This window comes from Bombyx mandarina, chromosome 18, assembly GCF_030267445.1.
Source record: "Bombyx mandarina strain Sakado chromosome 18, ASM3026744v2".
NCBI classification, from domain to species: Eukaryota; Metazoa; Arthropoda; class Insecta; order Lepidoptera; family Bombycidae; genus Bombyx; species Bombyx mandarina.
This window is the reverse complement of record NC_143224.1, coordinates 7,840,292-7,858,218: the sequence shown is the minus strand read 5'-3', so window position 1 is coordinate 7,858,218 and position 17,927 is coordinate 7,840,292. Positions and strand designations below refer to the sequence as shown.

The following is a 17,927-nucleotide window of genomic DNA, read 5'->3' as shown; positions in this document are numbered from 1 at the left end:
AAATAACCAATAGTCGTCGGAAAAACGATAATTGATCAATATGAATTAATCTCAGCGATAAAAACAAATATATCTAGTAAGGAGGGGCAACCTACGGGTGATCAATTGTTTAATTAATTATAAATAAATAAATTAAATATTGTTTGTCTTTGTTAATATTTTTTATAGTGTAGTCTTGGCGAAATTTGTGATTGTAGAAGTATAAAATACAATCATAATAGTGTACAAACTTACAATTCCAATTAATTATAGTCGAATTTCGACTACTGCGGGACCTCTAGTCTAAATAAGTTCGCCCACGAATGAAATAAAACTGTCACTTAAATTCAATCAACAGGTTTGAATGTGTGAGGCTCTTTTTTATGTAAGTAGCTTCAGAATTGTGTATTACCTTAGTTCAGTAGGCAGCAAGTTTATAGTTTGATAAAATTACGAAATGTTTCAGCTGATGTATGTATTGTTATTTATACTTGACCAATACTGGAGTTATTGCGTTGAAATACAAGGTTGGAACTATATTAACTTGCATTGTAGGGACAACGATAACAAGCCGGTGGAATGGTAAATATTTTTGTTATATTATTTCAGAAAAACTTAGGTGTTTTTTTGTAACTTTAAATCAGCGGTCGGGGAACCAGGGTACATTACCCCAAATGGGGTAAAATGAAATTTTGGGGCGTAAAAATGAAACTTTTGTGAGTAAAAAGTATATAAATTAAATAAATATAAATATATAAATTAATTAAATAAATTAAATATCCTATTGTGGATGGTAAACCAACATCAGCTAAGGGCAGCGTCTCTAAGGCGGCACCGGCTATCACTGTGAACTCGAAATTGCGGAAGACCTAGTGGCCTGTGTTTGTGTTTTTGTTTTTTTTTTTCACTTTAATTACTTAAGATTATTCGACTTTCACTAATATATTTAGTCTTCTTCACAACGTATGTATATCATTATTTTCATTTCACAATTTATGATTTGATGATTTAAATGTTTATCATTGGATTTATTATTTTTCACTTTTACTTTTATTCACGTATTGTTGATGTTGATGTTGATATGTTTCGTGGGTAGATTAGTGGCATCACGGAGTATAATATTGTCATTGGCAAATGTTAATGTGTTTGTGGGTAGTCTTGTTAAAATAATTAATTCTGTAAATTTGACACTTGACAGACTGTTTTAATTGACTGCGTTCACAGATAAAATTTGCCTTGTAGTTTACTTTTTTGAAGTTTTAATCAGAATATTGTTGTGGAGATTTGTTCTTCATTATTCTAATTAATTGGTTTTTTTTATTGTAAATTATGGCCTTTATTATGTTTTTCGTTATTAATATTCTTTATTTTCTGTTTCTGTTTTATAAGGTATTGTCATTTTTTTTTTTTGTTTTGTATCATCATCCTGTGTATATCAGCTAGCGGGTGGTGCAGAGACATTGCGCGTGCATTACTTTTAAACTTAATCCTTATTTTTATTTTATGGTAGTATAGTTATATTTATTTTAGTTTATTTTATATATTTATTTATTTATTATATTATAATAGTATAGTTATATTATTCTGTTATATTTAATTTGTATACAATGGAATGTATTGATGATTCATTTCTTTCTGCTAATGATTCTATGCTGTCATCTGATAACGATAGTTATTGTTCACTTCCCGATTCCCTTGGAGACTGTATACGGCAGACGTTTGATAAATCATCTGACTGCCTTTTAAATGTATGTCACATTAATGCTCAAAGTATACCAAGTCACTACAATGACTTATTCATTACTTTCACTAACACTAACGTTCATGCTGTTTTGATTTCTGAGAGTTGGCTTAAGCCTCATTTACCTTCTGCTATCTACCCTCTCGATGGCTTTACTTTAATACGGAATGATCGTATCGATGCCCGAGGGGGCGGCGTTGCTATATATCTCCGCAGTAACATTTCTTATAAAACAATAGCTTGCTCGTCTGCTGATTCTTCTACACCTGTGGAATATATCTTTCTTAAAATTTCTATGAAGGGAGCAAAAATTGTTCTCGGTGTCATATACTGTCCCCCCAACGTCGACTACTTCTCCAGTCTCGAGCCGATTCTGGAATCTTTAGGGTCAGATTATTCACATCACATTATCATGGGTGATTTCAACACCAACTTCATAGCTCCTTTATCCTCTCGTTCCCGTAAACTTCAGGAAATCATTGGGTCTACTGGTCTTCATGTCTTGCCTCTACAGGCTACTCACCACAACATTAATGGCGATGATACTTGGCTAGACCTAATGCTGACCTCCACTCCTACCTCTGTACCCACTCACGGTCAATATCCTGCTCCTGGTTTTTCCCATCACGACCTCATCTTTTTATCCTATACGATTAAACCTCCTAAACCACAGCCCAGGGTTTTGTCCATGCGTAGTTTTGGTCGTATGAATAAGGAAAATCTATGCAAAGACGCTTCTAAAGTGGACTGGGACCAACTAATATCTTCACCCTCGGTAGATGAAAAGGTTCACATATTCAATGAGGTTGTCCTTGGGCTTTACAACACTCATGCGCCTATCAGAAAAATTAAACTGAAACGCCCACCAGCTCCTTGGATGACTGAAGGTATTCGGATGGCTATGAGGCGCCGGGATCGGGCTTTTCGAAAATTTAGGAGGAATCGGTGTAATGATAACTGGACTAAATTTAAAGTGTCGAGGAACCGGTGCAATCAGATGATACGTAACGCTAAACGACGCCACATTCTAGAAAACATAAATTCCGCTTCGCCTGCCGATATTTGGAAATTCCTTGGAACTCTGGGTATTGGCAGACAGCGTCACTCTGATTTTGAGGCGACGATAAGTTTGAATGACATCAACTTTCATTTCTCCTCTGCTACACCACTAAATAATCAAACGAAATGTCGCACCTTGAACTACCTGAATGGTTTGTCTCGACTTAATGTTGACTTCTTTGAATTTTCTTCGGTTGCTGTGGATGAGATCAAAAATATTATCCTGTCCATAAAATCGAACGCCGTGGGTTGTGACAATATAAGTCGCCGTATGATCGTCACAATCCTGGATCAACTTCTGCCAGCTATATGGCACATCACAAATTTTTCCCTATCATCAGGCTCTTTTCCTTCATTGTGGCGTAAGGCTTATGTTCTTCCTTTACCTAAAATTCCTAACCCTTCCCTTCCAAATCACTTCAGGCCCATATCTGTTCTTCCCTTTCTATCCAAGGTGATCGAGGCCTGCGTACACAAACAATTGTCGCAGTTTATTTTCCGGAACAACCTATTGAGCCCTTACCAGTCTGGCTTCCGACCAGGTCACTCCACCGTTTCCGCTCTCCTTAAAGTGGTTGGCGACATTAGGACAGGTATGCAAGACACTAAAGTCACAGTACTGGTACTAATTGATTTTTCAAATGCGTTCAATGCCGTCAATCACGATATCCTCCTATCTATTTTGTCCTATATTATGATCTCTCCTACAGCACTGGAATGGTTTTCATCATATCTTCGGGGACGCCAGCAGTGTACTCGTATTGATGACACCTCTTCAAGTTGGTGTAGTGTCAACTCTGGCGTGCCCCAGGGCGGTATTTTGTCTCCGTTATTATTTTCTATTTTTATAAATTTCTTAACACATAATCTTCAGTGTGCGTATCATCTGTATGCTGATGACTTGCAGCTTTATAGACAGACGACTGTGGAGTCTATTTCTCAGGCAATAAACCAGCTAAATAAGGATCTGGACTACATATGCAGTTGGTCAACTAAGTTTGGCTTAACTGTGAATCCAACGAAATGCCAAGCCATTATTGTGGGCAGTCCTCGTATGATCCAACGCTTAACTACTATGTCACTCCCACCTATATTCTATAATGGTACAGCAATTCCCCTAAGTTCCGTGGTTAAGAACCTAGGCCTTTACATAGACTCCACACTCGACTGGAAAGCTCAAGTATCTTACGTTGGACAAAGAACCTCTGGAATTCTTCGTGCTCTGTATCGCCTCAAGAATTTCTTACCATCAGCGACCAAGACTATGCTAGTACAAGCCTTGATCTTCCCTATAATTGATTATGGTGATGTGTGTTATTTTAACCTGAATGCAGACCTTCTTAATAAACTTGATCGTCTTCTTAATAACTGCATTCGATTTATTTTTAATCTTCGTAAATATGATCATATATCTTCCTATCGTGCTCAGCTCAAACTTCTACCGATTCGCCAGCGTCGTAATTTACGTGCACTGACGACTCTTCATTCCTTACTTATGTCTCCCGAACCTCCTTCCTATCTAACTTCCTATTTTCAATATCTTCACTCCAGCCATGAGCGGGCCCTACGTTCTCTCAATAGCCTATTAATTCGTTGTCCCACACATAGTTCTAGTTATGTTCGTAACTCTTTCGTCGTGCAATCTGTTCTGCTATGGAATGCGCTTCCTCTCGAGATCAGGACTATTACTAACCGCTGCACGTTCAAGTTAAGGGTTCGGCGAATGCTGTTGGAAAAGTTAGCAGAATCGTCATGAACTTGATGAAGTTATTTGTTAAGGAAATTTATTAATATATTCCTTTTAATACTGTATAAACTATTATATGTATGTATGTGTGTATATATGTATGTATGTATATGTATATGTGATTTTGTATATATGTAGATATACTTTTTTTGTATGTATTCGTTACCTAATATAAATTTCATTGCACCTACCACTATTTACTCTGCACTACCTTTGGTTGACTGGTAGAGAATGCCTTAGACATTAAGTCCGCCAATGTAAATTTTACATGAAGTGTAATAAATAAATAAATAAATAAATATTGAAGTGAAACTTCTTTAGAATCGTTAAATTTTTAGTTATTGTTTTCTTTTCAAAATTATCACGGGGGCTTTAATACAAAAGATGCTAAAAAGAAGCGATTTCGTTTTTTTTTGTTCTTCGCCATGGGGTAATTAATATCAACATACACACAAATATTTTGGGGTAATAATTAAAAAAGTTCCCCGACCGCTGCTTTAAATTGATCAAGTCAAAAAGCCAGGGAATGTTCTATTTAAAGCTCTAGTGGTATTTTCTGAGCTCACACGTATTAGTCCCGCAATCATCATTCCATAGCAGGTTGTACATATTTCGGACGTACTGTGGGCGCATAGACGTAACTTGCCTATTTCGAACAAAGCAGATTCTGCTGGAAAAGTAGGATACTCCTAATTCCAGGGTAAAATTCATTTTTGCATCTTACAATCCTATGTAATATGAGAAAAGGTTGTAAATGTAATGTGAGTGAACGCAGACGTCGATGGTTAAATGGATGGATGGTCGATTGCGAGTGGTGTGAAAAGATATGAGTTTTTTTTTATTGCTTTGATGGGTGGACGAGCTCACAGCCCACCTGGTGTAAAGTGGTTACTGGAGCCCATAGACATCTATAACGTAAATGCGCCGCTCACCTTGAGATATAAGTTCTAAAGTCTCAAGTATAGTTACAACGGCTGCCTCACCCATCAAACCGAAACGCATTACTGCTTCACGGCAGAAATAGGCCGGGTGGTGGTACCTACCCGTGCGGACTGACAAGAGATCCTACCACCAGTAAAAAAATGCAAGGGAACTCCTCATATCTCCATGGTTCATCTACACAGTCTAAAGTACAGAACCAATATTTGTAGTCGTTCCAAAGATCTTTAAGCTCCTCTTGTTATGGTTTCTACTAAACAAAAAAAAGCTAGGCAACTTGACATTCAATCGAAGAAATTTGAATTATGTTCCAATTACATATAAAAGATTCACATTCAGGTGGTTTGTTTATAAACCCCCAAGTGACGTCATACCGGGCTATTACTCGGGCCGTAACTTCAGTTACATCACGTCAGAGACGGACGGAAGATGGCAGCCTTCTAATGTATTTATCACTTCTGATTCTATGCTCCAGCTTACATTGTCGCCGCTGTTTCGAGTAAGTTTAGAATGAGTAAGTAAGTATCTATACAGTGTTTCCCGAGCGCTAAAACACGCTCTTCCTCAAATGATAAGGGCCAAATAGTAAGAGTTTGATAAGAAGCGGCTTGCCAGTGCCCCTAATTTTGTTGATGTCCGTAACGATGAAAAAACTCGCCTGCATTCTCTTGACAATGAAAAACTAAGTTTCATCATGGGCTGCTTTATACGAATAAGCAAGATAACAATAAAGTAAGCAAAACAAAATAAGCAAATAACAAGTAAAGAAAACTTGCTGACTTGAATACTTGTTTGAGGGAGATTTGAAAAACTTTTACATGATATAACTTAATCGATCGATTCTAGCCAACCTACACAGAATATTTAGCAACCTTAGTCTACCAGGAGCACGTAGGAGGCGAACAATTCCAGGGCTCGTCAAGTCGAGGTATTTTGATGGCCGATGAGCTGGGAGGGGTATTATTAGTGCACACGTTACCCGACTTTCCTAACATGCAAAGTAAGTTAAAAGTTACACCATTACATTAAAGTTGTTTTTAGTAACTCTTAAAGGAAACCAAATTGCGCTGGTCCGACCAAATCTGTACCACTCTGGATACCACAAACTACGATGCCATACACACTACCGAGAACAGAGGAAGATGGCGAAACATCATCTAGAGAAGGATAATGGGTGGAAATGGTCACGACCCTCAGACATGAAGAATGCGACTCAGAGAGGAGGATAGGGAACCGTTATAGTGACAGACGCTGTACCAATGCATTAAGACTAATCTTAGCCACCACCTACCTTCAGGCAAAGGTGGCCAAGATTATTCTTAATGCTAATCGCTAACATTACAACAATATGTCAGTCTGTCCTTTTTTGTACCGGGGTCCGAACCTACGAGGTCTCTACGCCAAGGGGGCTCGCGGCTTATATGAGATTGCCAAAATATGTTAGAGGTCACCCACTAAACGACTCCCCTGCATTCTCGTCCAAAAAACTTTATCACCGCCCGTGACAGAACTTGGGAGAGGAAGGACGGATTACCGCGGTCAACATTGCAACCAGACGTGTTGGTTCACCCTAGAGATGTTCTGCCCTAATTTTTTTAATTAAAGTGTTAGTAGTCAGATGAGCTGAAAAGCAATCAGTGTATTAAAAAATATTTCATTCAAGTATTTCTTTCTGGGCGTTTTTAAATTGTAATAACTTCACCATCGATTGGAACCTACCATTTGTCTAGTTGAATAGCAATTCAAATAATTTAATTTCAATAACCAGAGGTTAGGTCAGTATTCCCGGAAGACCAACTAGAGTATGGACATCTGTTCGTTTGTTTGTCACTCGATTTGCGAACTCTGGATAAGATAGCTGTTGCGATTAAGTCAACGATGCCAAAAGTCAAACTAGTTCAGATGCCGTCGAGATTAGAATCTATTTTGCCGAATTGGAAAAAGTTGAATGAACCTGCACAGTCAACTCAAAATCGGTTAGTTGGTTTTTACTTATAGCTCAAATCGTCTGGCGATTATCAGAGATCATCATAATGGCACGAGGTGATATTTTGACTGGAATAATAGTTGTCCTTCAACACCGAAACATAATATGATTGTTGAGCGTCTGAAATAAACATCAGAATACGGACTTGACGCTCGTCACTCCCATGATTGGTCAAAAACGGACGCTAATACATTGCAATAATAACTACGCCGATCCACATATTTTTGGAAAACATTACTTTATATAATTTTTGAATTGCACATACGATTTTTATGGAGCCCGTAGTTATGGATGCCGTAAAAAGTGACTAAGCCATTCTGGAGAAAGGACAGGACTGCTCTCTGAGTATTATACCAAGGTACTGGGATCACCAGCCAGAATTTACTGGTGGTGGGGCGTATTGACAGCCTGCACGAGTAGTTACTAACATCCTGCATATTTCTGTCGTGATGCAGTCATGCGTTCCGTTTTCAAAAGTGGGACAATTTTAATACTGTACAATTGAGATTTCCAACTCATTGCTCAAGATGGGCGGTTCCAGCAAACACCCATATAGCGCAATGGGTTATGTAAACTGGTTGTGTAGCATGTTTGAAATGGGTGGAACTAGTAACTCAATCAATATAATTGACACTTCCAGTAAACCATTGCCGGCTATGGAGTTTCTCACGATACAGAATACATTACGTGGAATCATATTAGGCAGACGACCAGGTAACAACCGATGCCTGTACAAGCGGTTCGCGATGCTACAGAAGATCGTTCTAGACGTTTACGGAAATGATAAACATAGAAAACCTATCTGTGCTAAAGATTTTAGGTAAATACTTTCTATGTTACTTTTAACATTGCTACGGTAATAATTCAATTTCTCTTTCTCTTCTAATTCATTATGGAAGCCCTTATTTTTTATTTATTTATTACAAAATTATAAATCTCCTCTAAACTTCGCTTAAGGTAGGTTTTTACTTGGACTTTTCTGCATCTAACAGAGTATATTTTTATTACCGCATACAATATATTTTTTATTTGGGTGGACGAGCTCACACCCGCCTGTCGCTTCGTGGACATTGGATACTAAAAACATTAACAACGTAAATGCTACCACTTATCAGATGCAGAACCTATCAAACATACATATACATACATAACACTGGTGGTAGGACCTCTTGTGAGTCCGCGCGGATGGGTACCACCACCCTGCTTATTTCTGCCGTGAAGCAGTAAAGCGTTTCGGTTTGAAGGGTGGGGCAGCCGCTGTAACTATACTTGAGACCTTAGAACTTACATCTCAAGGTGGGTGGCGCATTTACGTTGTAGATGTCTCAGTTTTTACAGCATAACGGCTGCCCCACCCTTCAAACCGAAGCGTTTTATTGCTTCGCGGCAGATATAGGTAAGGTGGTAGTACCTGCACGTGTGGCCTTACAAGGAAGGCATCCTAACACTAGTAATAAAATAAAATAAAACAAATAAAGCATCTGTGTCCAAAGTGTTACATCCATCGGTTTTAAACAATTTATTGAAAATTTCAGCGTGCGAAACATCAACTCTATATCCGTAAAGTACCCCGACCAAGTTTATTACATAAACAACGCTTCTGATCACGCGAGGTTCGCAGTCAGTGCGGCGGCTCACTGGCAAAGAAGTGGAGCCAGCGCAGCGCAGTACTGGACTTGTACTAACACCCTTGAAAACCGCGACGACACAGCCAAAGGAGGCTTCGTTCTTTGCCTAGAGCATTATGGAATTTGGTGGAGTTTTGACAATTTGAAGGTCAATGAACCTGTCTGTTGATTTTGTGAATAAAAAGCTATTTAGAGGCGTTGTGTAATGATTTTTTTCGTGTAAAATGCTTCGTTTTTGGCACACAGATGCAATGGGATGAAGTTTTATATTTATTAAAAGGAAATAGAAATAATTGACTTCAGCAAGATATTAAATACAGTTGATGAATGTTAAAGTGAATTCTACGACTGCCCGATTTGGCAAAAGGCCACATTCGTGAGAATAACTGCGAAGTAAACTCTGGGTGCCTGTTTATTTTTTAAACTAAATCCTCAAATGGGCGGTGTATTCGGCTGCTCTTTACAGTCATATATTTTTTCAACTTTTATATCTAATAACTACAGGTAGGTTTTGTGGGATCTACTTACTTATTTCATATGAAGCACAGGCAATGGTATAAAGTCTTGTTTATCCAGTACTTTGGCTTTGTGGTGGCGGCTTATTGTATGTAGTACCACTGTGCTCACTGCATCTCTTACGCGAAAGTCCAAAACAGTCATCGGTCATAGACAAGTCATATACATACCTCTATACCGGCTGACGATAGCAGATCGTATAGAGTATACGGTGTAGGGGTACTTGCATAGGGCCTATTGGAATTCCGGATTGTTACAACAACCATACTTTCTACCGCGAATGAATCATGCGTTCCAGTTTGAAAGACTGAGCAACCGTTACACTGCACAGTTGAGACTTGGATCTCATATTATGTCAAAGTGGTTGGCGGAATTTTAGATTTCATTATGATGCCTATGGGCTTCCACTTACGCAGTAAAATAAATAAATAAATAAAATATTATTGGTTGCTTCGATAATACTTTACATACATGAAATACAAGAGTTAGAATTTTAATTTCGTAAAGCTTTGCGGTACGTTTGCCGCTAGGGGCGCTGTTCCCACTGCATACAAATATGAGTTTACTTTCTCGATATTGAGTCCATGATGACCTGGAGCTTGACTCAGTCAGTAAGTATCTACAGTCGGCATCATTGCGCCACTTTGAGAAGGCGGCACTGAGTTTCTCGCCGGATCTTCTTAGTGGGTCGCGTTTCCGATCCAGTGGTAGATTCTGTGAAGCACTGCTCTTGCAAGGGTCAGTGTTAGCATCACTCCGGTTTGAGCCCCGTGAGCTCACCTACTAGTTAAGGTTACGCTGAAATTGCCTCTCAAGCTAACAGCATAGGTAGGAAAAGAAAAAAAAAAGATATCGAGAACATTAAAAAACTCGCACTAAGGCACACTGAAGGATTCATTGAACTTATCTTTTATAAACAGCGCACCCCATTTTACGGAATCAGAGGCTGCCATTATGTCTTTATCGATAGTTGTAGGAGTTACAATACATTTTGAGAGGTAAGTTTACAGATGAAATACAGTACACTGAATTAAAACAATAATCAAAATATTACTCGTTTAATATACAACACAAAAACTAATATGTACATGAGTGTTGTCTCCAACGCATAAGTCACAATAAAGAAAAAATTGGATATTACAATCGGCTATTAACCGGATATAAATAATGTCTAGATATTGAACAGAAATTGGAAAATATTCGCTTCTTCACTAATCCTATCTGTATTAGTGCTTAGAGGGGATATCCCTTTTTTATTATGTGTATAATTTCATTGCTTAACTATAATTCTTTCCAAATCGTTGGCACAACGTGAGCTTGACGTATTTACAATTCTCTCGACTGTTTCGAAATAATTACAATGTTTCAAATGTAATTTGCAGTTTGATAGAAAAATTCATCGCGGCGTTGTTTGATTAAAAAAAACAACTTAATAATTGGCACAACGCATCCACTATCCCGTGCAGTCGATTTTAGGGGATTAGCAGGTCGTAGATACATAAAAATTAATCGAAACTCTTATTAATTCTAAGCTAATATTAAATGATTGTAATTACAGCAATGCGATCGTCATTTATTTATTTTAGTGATGTAACTATCAAAAGTGACAAAACGATAATAATGAAATGATAATAAAGCACCAAAGTTTTTTTTATGAATATTTGGTATCCTCCACCTTCAGCAGGTAATTGTATGAAACTTTTGATTATTTCACAAAATAAATTTAACTGATTCATTAAAAAAAGCCACAGTTTATTTGCCGTGCAAAATATTTTATAAATAGAACGGTGCAAATTTGGTAAAGATTGTTTTTTAAAGTGATGGGAAAATTTCGATGTTTCATTGTTAATTAATGTAAAATAAAGTTATTTTCAATTAAATTTGGCAGCGAAATTTAAATCCCTCCGAATTTAAGGGACAACTCTGAGCGAGGGCATTCTCGTGAACCAAGAGTCTTGTTTTACTTTGAGATAGTACGAGTCTCGTGGAGACGGTGCGATTAAAGCTTCCTCCAATACTTTGAGAGCGCACGTTGGCAGAACTTTCGCGCTGTATTCAGCTGCTTCGCCGGGCATCGTCACCGCGCAGTATGCTGTCGATGCACTAACGTCCGAATTCGGCGTATCAGGTCGGCTGGAAATTGTACGAAATAGCTGTAAGTTTTTATTGAGAGACGCGCAAACACGGCTATAGTATATGTCCTTTGTGAAAAACATAAAAAAATTATAAGCTAATATGACAGAATAAATAAGTGTTAGGATAGATCTTGCTACTTGACTTCAGTTCTATACAATTAATACTTTTCAGACTTAGCTAACCTTACAATCTGTAGCGAAAATAACCTGGAACCTATGTCTGCGCGTTAGTTTTTTTTCTTGTATTACATTACGTACAGTGTGCATACATGACAAGGAAATGTATGGACATGCAAACCCGCAAAATTATAACTTGCGTAATTACTGGTGGTAGGACCTCTTGTGAGTCGGTAGGTACCACCGCCCTGCCTATTTCTGCCGTGAAGCAGTAACGCGTTTCGGTTTGACGCATGGGGCAGCCGTTGTAACTATACTGAGATCTTAGAACATATCTCAAGGTGGGTGGCGCATTTACGTCGTAGATGTCTATGGGCTCAAGTAACCACTTAACACCAGATGGGCTGTGAGCTCGTCCACCCACCTAAGCAATAAAAATAAAAAAAAGTCTGCGCGTTACTTACTTTTTTGTATTACATTTCGTACAGTGTGCATGCGTGTGACTAGGAGATGTATGGAAATGGCAGTGCAAGGTAGAGGGGGAAGAGGTCGACCGAAGAAGACATGAATGGAGTGTGTGAATGATGATATGAGACAGAGAGGCGTGAGTGTTGAGATGACGGCTGATAGACGAGAATGGAATAGAAAAATTCGCTGTGCTGACCTCAACTAGTGGGTTGAGGTGGAGAAAAAGAAGAAAGAAGATTATATTGCGTATGTAACTTCACTTATATTTCGATTGCAATTATTTATTGCTAACAGAAATAAGTAAGTTTTGCAATATTTCTATATATCTTTGTACCTGACCGGTTGACTGGGCGGTTGCAATTGCGCCGGCGGAGCGTATATCTCGGCAGCAGACAGATCCGGTGCGTGTAGTAGCACTACGTTCAGACGCCTTGAGCGAAGACTGGCGCGCAGTGCGCGTGCGGCGCCCCATGTCCCCCAACGCACCGCCGCGGCGCCCGCACTGCCTTCACCGTTCTCACCCTCAGTCCGGGCTAGACTCTCGCACGCCGTGTCCGATGTCAAACCTAATTAAAACACTATAAACCTTAACTGCGAAAGAAGGACAAAACAACTTGCATCATGTTTGTAACAATTTGCAATGACGTAATCCATTATCTTGTAGCAAATGTTCACGATTAACTTACACGGTGAAGGAATAACATCGTGTAATAAAAATCAAACCCGCAAAATGACGATAGTATAATTTGCGTAATTACTGATGGTAGGACCTCTTGTGAGTCCGCACGGGTAGGTACCATCATCCTGCCTATTACTGCCGTGAAGCAGTAATGTGTTTTGATTTGAAGGGTGGGGCAGCCGTTGTAACTATACTTGAGACCTTAGAACTTATATCTCAAGGTGGGTGGCGCATTTACGTTATATATGTTTATGGGCTTCAGTAACCGCTTAACACCAGGTGGACTGTGAGCTCTTCCACCCAACTAAGCAATAAAAAAAGTGCATGGTGCCGTACAAACCCAAGTCGCATTACAATTAGGATTGAAATTGAAGTCATTACCAGATGGTATAGGATTTATAATCTTTTTTTTATTATTGAGAGATTACTGGTGGCCCAGAGACCTTTCCAGTTTTACCAGGGCAGGTGGGCGAGCAAGGGCTCAGCCAGGAGGGGTGGGATTTGCTAACAGCTACCGAGCGCTACCAAAGGAGACCTAACCACTCAAGAGTAGCTGCTTCGCGAATGAATCTACTACCGGATCGGAATCGCAACCCGCTGAGAAGATCCGGCGAGAGCTTTGTAATCTAATTGAATGATCAACTAAAGTAGATGCAAGTAAATACATACACAGTGTATCCATCAAGGGTTACCCCATCAAGGGTTTTAATCCACAGACACAGCCCATTGAGTTTCTCGCCGGATCTTCTCAGTGGGTCGCGCTTCCAATCCGGTGGTAGATTCTGCGAAGCACTGCTCTTGCTAGGGCCAGTGTTAGCAACACTCCGGTTTGAGCCCCGTGAGCTCACCTACATATTAGGGCGAAGCTGAAATAGCCTCTCAAGGCTATCAGCATAGGTAGGTTTAATAAAAAGGGTTACCTATGTAAAAAAGTCGTCCGGCATAGGGGTGATCAGCTGCAGCAGCTGCTAATAGTGGGGAGAAGGTGCGCGCGACGCGGAGTGCTCCAAGTACGTTGCCCCGAAGTGCGCTCTCCCAACAAGACGCACCACCTCGTCCGCTGCTACCAGCCGTGTTTATTACAGCCCAAATACCTAAGGACGATGATATCGAACTTAGTAAATTATTTAACTGTACATTCAATAAATAGGTTGTGGCGTTTAAGAACGCACAGTTTTATAATGCGTAAGCCGGAACGCACGACAGGTGGAAAAAACGAAGATAGTCTGTGACACGGGACCTTTTTACCGCCAAAAATACATAAGCCGAAAAAAAATTGTGTATAACTTAGAACTGTGAAAGCCGCAGCAACAATAAAACTCCTATTGTTTCAACTGTGGTGTTAATTACGAGTGATCCAAAAACACGATTTTCTCGCGAAATAAAAAAAGGGACTCTATACGGACTCCCTCAAGCTTATTATTAATAGTTGAAATAATAAACTAAGATCTATAGACAGTTATTATGAAATCAGTGACCTATGTTGATAACATTTGTCATTTAAAATTCTGAGACTTTTGATGATTATTAAACTATAATTTTTGCGTAACCGGGTGAATGAACGCAGGTCCCCCTGTTATAATTAAGTGGTTAAGAAGCTCGTAGACATCACAGGGTGAATGTCGCCACCCACCTTGGGACATAAGGTCTAGGTCTGAGTCTTCCACTTGATTGAATCACGCAGTCAAAATCAAAATAAATGATAGTTTAAAAAAACTAACAAAATACGCTTTTATAGAAAATACAACTAAAAAATAGAAAATAAATTTTAATTAATTGGAAATAAAAATAGTATAAGAAAAAATAATTTTATTGTAAAAAAGCGTGGGGTGCTTTTCAGCATATTATCAAAATAACCCTTCTAATCATATCTGTTCATAAAATATTTATAACTACTGATACCATACCTAAGTGTTCTGTGAATAAATCTAGAAAAACACGCTCAATTTTCCTAAGTTATTCTTCTACACTTGAGTTTTCTTTCTTATTTCAAGCAGGTTAAAAACAGAGTTTAAGTTACGGTAATCAAATGTTCGCCCTCTGTCAATCAAATGTATGTAAACAAGCCAGTAAATGTTTTTTTTTTTTTTTATGATTGAATTTTTACTGGTGGCCCGGAGGCCTTTCCAGTTTCACCAGGACAGGTGGGCGAGCAAAGGCTCAGCCAGGAGGGTTGGGATTTGCTAACAGCTACCCGAGCGCCTCCGAAGGAGACCTAACAACTCAAGAGCAGCTGCTTCGCGAATGAATCTACTACCGGATCGGAATCGCGACCCGCTGAGAAGAACTGGCGAGAAACTCAGCGAGCTGATTCATGGGTTAGGTTGCACGGCGAACTCTTTGTCGAGTTCGACGAGTACGGTTACCGGGGTCCCTAAGCCTACTCCTAGTGTTAGAGCTGAAGGCGTCTAATGCAAAGGTTATTGGATCTGATGGATCCGTAAGGACGTAGAATCACTACCTACGTAGCGAAACTATAGTTTTCTCGCAACAAATATTCCTACAAGATTTACCAACAGATGGCGTAACGGGTTGGTTCGTTAAAACAGTTTTCTACTCGAAGGTTTTACTATTTTTACATTATTAGGTATGTATTCGTAGTATATTATATATTTTTTTATTATGATTTTATTATATTTATTTTGTAAAAGAATTGTATTGAATAACAGTATATGTATAAATAAATAGACAAAGACAAAGCCTTTTCTCTTATCTTCTCAACCGATTCTTCTTTTTTTTTAAATATTAAATTCATTAAATTAGTAAATATAATTCAATTGATATTTTATATGAGTGATTAATAAACGTTCCACGTTGAAGGGCCTCTAACTATGATTCTCTCTTGTCTTATCACTACCGAAAACTAATACATACGGAAATTTTCATAATTTAAAAAAAGGAAAACTTCATTAAACATAATATATACCAAATATTCAGCTATTCACTATGAGCACTGCTGGTGTAGTGGTATCATGCAAGATTCCCATTCTTGCGACCCGGGTTCGATTCCCGGGCAGTGCATTTTTTACGTTTCGTCAACAGGGTTTAAAGTAATTTTTTTTCGATTACCTTTAAGACTATTTACAATTCTATCGATATTTATTGAAGTTTTTTGTTTAAAAAGAAATCGTTACCAAAATCGTCAACTACCTTATGCAATATTGTTTTTGGGAATCTAAAGGTTTTTATTTATTTACTAGCTGACCCGGCAGACTTCGTAGTGCCTTAATCGATAAATAAAAGACCGACGTGGGACATATCAAAGGAAAGACAAAATTGTTATTTTTATTTAATTCCGAGCATCTTCATATTTATCTACATTTTAAACCTTCTCTGGACTTCCACAAATAATTCAAGACCAAAATTAGCCAAATCGGTCCAGTCGTTATCGAGTTTTAGTGTGACTAACGAACAGCAATTCATTTTTATAAATATAGATAGAAGATGTAGATTGAAAAACAGGAGAAAAGTACGATTAGCGTTTTTGAGCGTACCGTGCTCGCCAGCCGGTAAGTGCTGCGCTGTGGCTCTCGCGGCTTCCTCCAACATGTCTTCTCTAGCAACGTCCAGGTCAAGAGTCACTAGTCTCGGAGGTGGCTCATTCTCAGAAGTTGACGCGACGTGAGCTTGCAGCCAGGAATCAGCGAGCCGAGCCCCAAGGCCTCCGGACCGACATCCAGCAATTACTCGCCACCCGCGACCACTAAGGTATGTTGCTATCTGCAATATAAGAAAAACCAGTTTTTTTTATGATTGAAAGATTACCGGTGGCCCGGAGGCCGGAGGCCTTTCCAGGTTCACCAGGACAGGTGGGCGAGCAAAGGCTTAGCCAGGAGGGGTGGGATTTGCTAATAACTGTCCGAGCGCCTCCGAAGGAGACCTAACAACTCAAGAGCAATTGCTTCGCAAATGAATCTACTACCGGATCGGAATCGCGACCCGCTGAGAAGATCCGGCGAGAAACTCAGCGGGCTGATGTATGGGTTAGGTTAGACGTCGACCTCTTTGTCGAGTTCGACGAGTACGGTTACCGGGGTTCCTCCTGCTCCTAGTTTTAGATCTGAAGGTATCTAACGCAAGAGTTATTGGATCGGATGGAAAAAACCAGGCTGATATGTCGAACAAAGCTTCAAAAGGATCAATTATCGCAGACTATATTTTAATTGTTCAGTCCCCAGAGCTACGAATTGTTCTGTAAGCCACACTATATAAAAAGTAATAAATATATTTAAATGTTGAATCCTAAAACCAGCATAAATATGGATTACTTTTATTGTATGTATAATTTATTTATAGTAATAATTGCTTAAAGAGGTGGATAATCTCAGGGTCGACCTAGTTTTCGATGGTCACTGGTGCCCATAGACATCAACAACGAAATGCCGTCACCCACCTTGAAACATGACTTTTAAGTCTCAGTTTTACAGTACTGGATGACCCACCCTTTAAGCCAAAACGCATTACTGTTTCACGGTAGAAACATGCAGGGTGGTGGTACTTACCTACGCGGGTTCAGAATACATACTTTTTTAAATGAATGAGGACTTACTGGAGGCCCAGAGGCCTTTCCAGTTTCACCAGGACAGGTGGGCGAGCAAAGGCTTAGCCAGGAGGGGTCGGATTTGCTAACAGCTGCCCGAGCGCCTCCAATGGAGACCTAACAACTCAAGAGCAACAAGAACAACAATCTACCACCGGATCGGAATCGCGACCCGCGGAGAAGATCCGGAGAATACACGCTACCTACCAACAGTAATTACAGTAATTGCGAGTTTGATTTTTATTACAGATGTTACTCCTTCACTGTGGAGGTCAATCGTGAAGATTTGTTAAGTACGTATTTTATTAGAAAACTATGTAACTGCCTACGGGATTCGAACACTGTCACAGTCGCATCCTTAGATACGAATGCATCGGGCGTCTTATTCTTTA

At 39.2% G+C, this 17,927-nt stretch overlaps 2 protein-coding genes and 1 non-coding gene across 3 annotated transcripts in view; 2 read left to right on the top strand and 1 right to left on the bottom strand.

Annotated features, from left to right (window-relative positions):
- Positions 1–3,854: 3,854 nt before the first annotated feature.
- LOC149500999 (deoxyribonuclease-2-alpha) lies at positions 3,855–9,941 on the top strand. The gene is made up of 6 exons (XM_089734956.1): positions 3,855–4,088; positions 5,689–5,964; positions 6,312–6,465; positions 7,234–7,441; positions 8,093–8,272; positions 8,988–9,941. Exons 1-6 carry the CDS (start codon positions 3,855–3,857, stop codon positions 9,247–9,249), a joined length of 1,314 nt encoding a protein of 437 aa, XP_089591082.1. The 3' UTR covers positions 9,250–9,941.
- A 699-nt stretch (positions 9,942–10,640) lies between these two features.
- Positions 10,641–17,927, bottom strand: part of LOC149500996 (uncharacterized) — a 59,709-nt gene continuing 52,422 nt past the window's right edge. Inside the window, exons 3-6 of the mRNA XM_089734863.1 lie at positions 16,490–16,715; positions 13,916–14,089; positions 12,651–12,882; positions 10,641–11,729 (exon numbers count right to left, since the gene is read on the bottom strand). Coding sequence (XP_089590989.1) covers positions 11,507–11,729; positions 12,651–12,882; positions 13,916–14,089; positions 16,490–16,715 — 855 coding nt within the window. The 3' untranslated portion in view covers positions 10,641–11,506. The remainder of the gene's footprint in view (positions 11,730–12,650; positions 12,883–13,915; positions 14,090–16,489; positions 16,716–17,927) is intronic.
- On the top strand, positions 15,946–16,016 carry TRNAG-CCC (transfer RNA glycine (anticodon CCC)). Its single transcript has one exon. It is a non-coding gene; the product is annotated as a tRNA-Gly (tRNA).

Bases quoted from the DNA above. Each gene is read 5' to 3' on its own strand.
- LOC149500999 (XM_089734956.1), top strand. From the start codon at position 3,855: ATGTCACTCCCACCTATATTCTATAATGGTACAGCAATTCCCCTAAGT. The intron at 7,442-8,092 runs GTTAGTTGGTTT...TGACACTTCCAG, and splicing joins GCACAGTCAACTCAAAATCG to TAAACCATTGCCGGCTATGG. The intron at 8,273-8,987 runs GTAAATACTTTC...TGAAAATTTCAG, and splicing joins ATCTGTGCTAAAGATTTTAG to CGTGCGAAACATCAACTCTA.